Below are 7573 nucleotides of genomic sequence, written 5' to 3' on the forward strand. Positions count from 1 at the left end.
CACATTTGACCCTCATCCTGATTTTATCATTTTTTGCTAAGTATAGGGACCTCTTGTATTTACAGTATGTGAATGCATGTAATCCACAACTTCCTTCTTTGTTTTGAAACACTGCCCCACCCTATACTGTTTTAAATAGATCTCCCCATGTGAGCATGGAGTTGACCTACTCATCTCCTTAAGCATTGTTGTCCTTTCATCTTCATAAAATCCTGCATACTGATAATCATCACTTTGAATAACTTCCAAATCTTCATGAACTATGTCATTCCCTACAGTTTCGGTTTGCTTGTTTAAAACTCCATGTTCATCTACATCCACAACACTTTAGAATTCACTCATGTATACATCCACATCAAATCGCAAGTTAGAACCATGTACAATGTAGTCACTATCATTAGAATCATCTCCACTATAATCAGAACCATCTCCATTCTGACTATAGAAAGCATCTCCACTATCATCACTTAACATGCCCTCTAGAATTTCCATTTCTACTTGATTGTCTTCACCATTTGGTACACCGTACTCAACATCAAAGTCAACATAATTTAAATAATCCTTTGTAAATGCTTCAAATTCATCAAGTCTTACACTTTGTTCTCCACCAATATCTTCATAAATTGGTTCCTCTGCATGATTGACTAAATTACCCTTACACACTTCTTCTATGTGGCCCATGATCACTCCTTCATTCACATCAATGACATTACTTTGTTGGCTAACTTATGACATAACATATGGAACAATAGTCTTTGAATGATCCTGACTTTCATCCATATCTATTACCTGTGACTAGTCAACAACATGGTTGTCAGGATGGTTTAAATCAAGCTTTGTACTACACGATCATACTTCTCTTCTATAATGTTTTTTTCTATTAAGTTCTGGTGACACACTCTGAGGTTCCAATTCCTCAATAACAACTTTGGAAGGAGACTTAAAATAAGTAAGTACCCTAGTCTGACCGATTTCAATATACACCTTTACAAGTTTGTGTTTAGGGACATACGAAACCAATTTAAGTACATCTTGGTCATTACCTAAAGGCAATAACTCGTAGTCTAATGGAAATTCAGGGATACAAAAGTGGTAGTAAAGGGTTTGTTCACCTTTGTACCCTATTTCTCGAACCATGTCATCGAGCTCATGGACTGCAAATAAATTAGTGTCAACGTCATCTACATATGATACAGTACCATCGACGTATTTCCTTCTAGGTGACTTGGTGAAGACACCACTATAATGTATCTTCAACGTGAAATAGTTATCATATCCCTCCGCAAACACAAAAATAGACAGGGTAAAGAAGATGATTTATCTTCATGAATACATTCAAGGAAAACAAAAACTGAAGTTTTTTTTTTTTTTGAAAAATCTTACCGTATCTCGATTGCAAGTCCTTCAAGCACGCATTTTTTTCACGTAAACACCATATTGAGAGAACCATTGTCCTTTACTGCTGTGTAAACCCTAAACCCCTATTTCGTGTCTTGGATGAGAGTGATTTGCTGAAGATGAAGTCACTGTACTCTTGGGAGATGAAGATTGTTTGGGAGTTGACGTGAAGATTACAGTAGCATAATCATTTCCCTCAATAAAGAAGAGGGCACACGTGAAAAGACCAATTTGCCCTTATATTATTTTAATGAAATAAGAGTGAACGGTGGGGTTCTAACGGTGTGAGGGATAAGGACCAACTGTCAAAAGGTTTGAAAGCACAGGGACCAGCTATGACGTTTCTAAACCACAAGTACTAAACTTCAAATTTTGGGAAACCATAGGGACCATTTATGATGTTTTTTCTTAAAATTGAAGTGTTTTTTTCTCTTTAAAATATAAATAAATAATTTAGATAAACAAAGGAAATTAATGTGACTTTAATTTATAAATTTTGAAACTAGAAGGTAATTCATTAATGAAGCTGATATTCATTTATTATTATATTTATTGTAAATTATTACATTTAAATATTATGTGAAATTTAATAAAATGGAAAAACCAAAAAATAACATCTTGGACAAAAATTAATTTAAAATACCCATAAAATGACATATAACAAAAGTGTTGAGGAAGTGACATGTATTAAAATGATTTTTATTTATTATGATAGATTATTAGGATAGATTTACCTTAGCCAAATAAATATAAAGATTAATAGAAACAAAAGATAGGAGAATATTTGATTTCTTATAAAATTTTAATGTAAATTAGATAGGAGGATATTTGATTTCTTATAAAATTTTAATGTAAATTTACTTATTCTGCAATGATCAAATATCATTTAAAAAAGCTTTGTACGTTATCATTTACTACCCAGCAATATTCCTTTTGTTATTCCAACAATGTTGGGCACTAAAACTCACATAAAAGTAACTATCTTGACTGTTTCGGTCATTAATTGGTTGATTCATATTATATTTTATTTATAACAGGTTAAATAAGTGACATTTATAAAACACTAAATCATAAAATTATATGTGACATTTATAAAACACAAAATTATAAAATCAGATTGTCACATTTATAAAACACAAATAAATAAATAGTTTCACATTAGTCGAGCCCAACTAGACCAACACCAAAAATACCTTATTTTACCCGCCCACAACTGTCTTTCACATAAAATTTGTAAATAAACCACATACACTCACATAGCCACATTGGAAGCATTAAAATAAACAATTAATTAAACCCCATAAGATCCAATTAAATCTAATACCACTATGATATATCGATCATATGATTGCAAACATAATTTAATATAAACTTTGATTATAATTATTATTGTGATAAATCTCAATATAAAAATTGGCTTATGATTTGAAAATGACCTTTCAAAGTGCATTAATTGACCTCTACCCATACCTCATCTTTCATCCCCCGCCCCTTATATAAACATCTTCTCCTTCACCTCCTATTTCATTCCAACAACAATCATCTCATCTTCACTTCCAACTTCCAAACATACAAAAACTACTCCTCTTGTGATCATTCCTAATAAAACTTCAAAATCTTACCTTGTATCCCAAAAGAAACTTTCAAGAAAATGTTTAGCTTTTCGGGTCAAAACGACTTCTGTGGTCGTCGATGTGTGTGGGTGAACGGCCCTGTTATAGTAGGGGCCGGGCCATCAGGGCTAGCCGTATCAGCTTGCCTCCGGGAACAAGGCATTCCCTTTGTGGTCATTGAAAGATCCGACTGCATTGCCTCTTTATGGCAAAAACGTACCTATGATCGCCTAAAACTACACCTCCCGAAAAAATTCTGCCAGCTTCCGAAACTACCCTTTCCCGAGGAATACCCTGAGTACCCAACCAAGAGACAATTCATCACCTATCTTGAGAACTATGTTGAGAAATTTGACATCAAACCGCAATTCAATGAGTGTGTGCAGTCTGCTAAGTACGATGAAGCCTGCCATCTCTGGCGGGTCGTGACCATTTCGACAAACGGGTCGAACCTCTCCGAGACTGAGTATATCTGCCAGATGCTTGTGGTGGCTTCCGGAGAAAATGCAGAAGGGGTAGTGCCGGAAATTGATGGACTACAAGATTTCTCCGGTGAAGTCATTCATGCAAAAGATTACAAGTCCGGCGAGAAATATGACGGAAAGAAAGTATTGGTCGTCGGGTGTGGAAATTCCGGCATGGAGGTTTCTCTAGACCTTTCAAATCACAATGCCAAGCCATCCATGGTGGTTCGAAGCTCGGTAAGTAATCTTGAAAAATCTTTAAAACCCATAAAAAAGATGGAATATATTTTCAAGAAAATCAATAACAATTAAAATTAACCATCTAATTCTTCTAATTTCTTTACAGGTTCATGTTTTGCCTCGAGAAATGATGGGAAAATCGACATTCGATATAGCCATGATGCTGATGAAATGGCTACCTCTATGGCTGGTTGATAAGCTTCTGCTAATCCTGGCATGGTTCATTCTCGGAAACATAGAAAATTACGGCATAAAGAGACCATCTTTAGGTCCATTAGAACTGAAAAACCACCATGGAAAAACCCCAGTTCTCGACATCGGTGCACTTGAGAAAATCCGAGCAGGCGAGATCACCGTCGTTCCTGGAGTCAAAAGATTTAACTGCACCTCCGTTGAGCTCGTTAATGGCGACACCCTTGATATCGATTCAGTTGTTTTAGCAACTGGGTATTGTAGCAATGTTCCCTACTGGCTTCAGGTGAGCAAATGCTTCCATTTCTGCTCTGTTGTTTCGCAAAAAGATTGAATCTTTCGGTTTGACTAATCGAATTTTGACTTTTTTTATGAGCAGGAAACCGAGTTCTTTGCCAAAAATGGCTTCCCAAAGACACCATTTCCAAACGGGTGGAAGGGAAAGTGTGGATTATATGCAGCAGGATTCACAAGAAGAGGGCTTGCTGGTGCATCTGCTGACGCCATGAAAATTTCTCAAGATATTGGGAAAGTATGGAAGGAGGAATTAAATCAGAAAAAATTGAAAGTTCCTACGCATAGAAGATGCATCTCAACCTTCTAATTTTATCTAACATAAATATTTAGAAAAACTAATATTTAACTGTGGGGTGTAAAAAATATATGTATATGTAAAAACAAGAAGGAAAGAGATAGAATAGAAGAGCAGCAGCCCTCACCATAAAGCCCCAAAAAAAAGATTAAAAAAAAAGGTAGAAAATTTTATGGGCATTTTGTATACTTAGGATGATGAGGCTAATTTTGTAATTTACTTCTTTTTTTAATATGTAAGGAAATGTTGGTAATTAAAATGCTTCTTTAGTACTTTATACTTTTTTCCACATGTTGATGAGGTTCTGTCACGAATACTTGCAACTTTTGTAACACAGACTCGAAAACAAATAGTTTGATCATTTATGGGGAGATGATGGGTGATTTTTACAACCTTTGAATTCAAATTTCCAACAAAAAAAATCAGCAATGTACAATCGTTACTGCACAAGGTATAACTTAGCATTGCACTTATATTTTGAATGTTTTATATAGTTTGTAAAAAGATATATCGATCTCTCATTGATCAATTATAGTGAAAATGGATTTCCAAGACGTAAGGTAACAAAGCTTTATGAGTTTATGTACACCCTTAAATTAAGGTTTTTGGATTCACTGAAATAGAAAGGCTAACAAAATGGAAATGATTTCAAAATGTACAAGTTAAAAGCTTTCAAGCTATGTGATCTTTAGTGATAATACACGGAATATATACATGAAATTACAAGAGAATGGTCCTACAATTAAGGAGATGATATACACGGATAAAATATAATAGGATAAGGACGTAAAAGAGAAAGATATGGTTACCATTACTCCCTTCAAGCTCGAGCATGAAAGTTACGAATGTCCAACCTACCCGCTAGAAAATGAAAGTGCTTTGTGCGAGGTGCACTGGTAAAGATGTTGGCCACTGGTTTGTCGTGATAATAGCCAAAGTATTGATTTCATTATATTAAATTCGTTTCCACACGAAATGACAGTCCATTTCAACGTGTTTGGTTCGATCATGAAAGACAAGATTATTGACGATGTGTAACGTTGCTTGATTGTCGCATAAAAGGGTGTAGACTCAGCGGGTTTGGCATCGAGATTACGTAGCAGTCATCACAACCATAGGACCTCGCTTACTGTGGTGTCAATGGCTCCATATTTAATATGGGTTGAGGTTCGGGAGATTACAAATTGTTTTTAGTCTACTAGGATATCACAACTCCTCTTAGCATGATCAAGACACTCGTGTGGGAAAGTCTCGTGAAGTTGCAACCCGTCCAATCTACATTGCAATGTGTTGCTATGTCAAACGCCCACTTATGAGAAGTAAGATTCCTTGTTTAGGTGTAGCTTTCAAATAACGCATGCATCACTCATATGGATGCATCTATATGCATTTGAGGTAGGTCCGACACAAATTGGCTTAGCATATTTATGACATAGACAATTGCATATTTACGACATAGACAATGTCATGTGCGATCACCTACATGTATAATAGGTACTAAACGATGATATTGTGAAGAATCAATAGGTGGGCAAGGTGTAGATTTTGTTCCATGGTAAAATGAAAAATGACTTGGTCAACAACCTTGTTGTCTAATATTTGAGGCAATGTCTACTGTATACTTGTTTTAGCTTAATACTAGTCTATCAAAAGTACGTACAACTTTAATTCCTAAAAAATACTTTACATGCCCCATATCCTTTATGTTGAAGTGTTCTTGTAGATGTGCTCTGACTTACTCTATTTTTGGTGTCGTCGCTCCCCATTACGATGACATCATCAATATAAATAATAATTGCAACATAAATCAAAACCTTTCAATATATGAAAAGGGAATGGTCCGTCTTTGACTATTTGAAACCAAAATCAAGGAGTGCAAGTGTGGACTTTTGTATCAGTTTTGAGATGCTTGTCGTACACCATATAGTAAATTTCTTAGGCACCATACTTTGGTGTATCCTTCCTTTGAGAAACCTTATGGAATCTTCATAAAAAGTTCTTTTACAATATCTCAATGAAAGAAGACGTTATTCATGTCTAAGTGTTGGATGTTCCAGCTCTTCTTAGTATCCACGACAAGCAAGCTTCTGACAGTAACAAGTTAGGCAACTAGTGAAAAGATCTCATGGATGATGCCTCCATTTTATGAATCCTTTAGCGACTAAATGAGCCTTACATTACTCTATCTCTCCATTATGTTTGTATGTGATCATGTACATCCAATTTGACTTAATTGTTAGCTTCCTCGATGGTAAGTTTTCAAGGATCAAAGTAGAACACCCATTGCTAGGATACTTTAAAAATACTTATAAAATCATTTAATTTTAAATCCCAAATAGTTTTTTATTTCAAAAGTGCGGAAAAATATGATCTCATAGTTTAAACAAGTTAATAAGTTCCAAAATAGCAAGGTAGCATCAATTAATAACAAAACATAGTTCAAATAAACCATTATAACATTGTCGCCTTTTAAATTTCATCGCATTCTCTATCTTCTTCGCTAATCTTCAACTGAGCACAACTCAAAAGATAGTTAATGGAATGCCTAGTGAGAATGTCAAAGCTTGATTCATTTAGAGCAACAAAATGATGGCAATCATTAGACTCAAGCCAAACATCCAAAATCAAATTAAAATCAACAAAACTTTAAAAGGTTCCAAAAATCTCGAATAAGGGTGCTATAGACCCAAAGCCAAAGTCAAAAGGTTTAATAACCCATGATATAAAAGTCAAAAGGGTTTATTAATCTATAATCCAAAATCAAAGGATTTATTAACCCATAATCCAAATTAAAAAGGTTTAATAAACTATAATTCGGAGTCAAGTTCCAATATAATCAAATGCTAACAATGGTTAGCAAAATAAGATCAAAGGATATCCAATAATTTAACAAATCATAATGGGATGATTTAATCAACAAATAATAATAATGCAATATGAATATATCACATTCCCAAGTCAATCTCAAAAGTTCAAGCTCACAGTGATGGTTCAACTTTGGACTAATATAATACAGATTCACACTGTGTAATATATGCATTGTACTCAATACACCATATCACACACATTTTATT

The 7573-nt window shown here is 34.5% G+C and overlaps 1 protein-coding gene across 1 annotated transcript; it reads left to right on the plus strand.

The window, feature by feature from the left end:
• Positions 1–2940: 2940 nt before the first annotated feature.
• LOC145132079 (putative indole-3-pyruvate monooxygenase YUCCA5) lies at positions 2941–4774 on the plus strand. Its single transcript, XM_079066732.1, has 3 exons — positions 2941–3712; positions 3822–4193; positions 4287–4774. Exons 1-3 carry the CDS (start codon positions 3050–3052, stop codon positions 4509–4511), a joined length of 1260 nt encoding a protein of 419 aa, XP_078922858.1. The 5' UTR covers positions 2941–3049; the 3' UTR covers positions 4512–4774.
• Positions 4775–7573: the final 2799 nt, after the last annotated feature.

This window comes from Lactuca virosa, chromosome 8 (assembly GCF_052849685.1).
Source record: "Lactuca virosa cultivar CGN04683 chromosome 8, Lactuca_virosa_CGN04683_v6, whole genome shotgun sequence".
NCBI classification, from domain to species: Eukaryota; Viridiplantae; Streptophyta; class Magnoliopsida; order Asterales; family Asteraceae; genus Lactuca; species Lactuca virosa.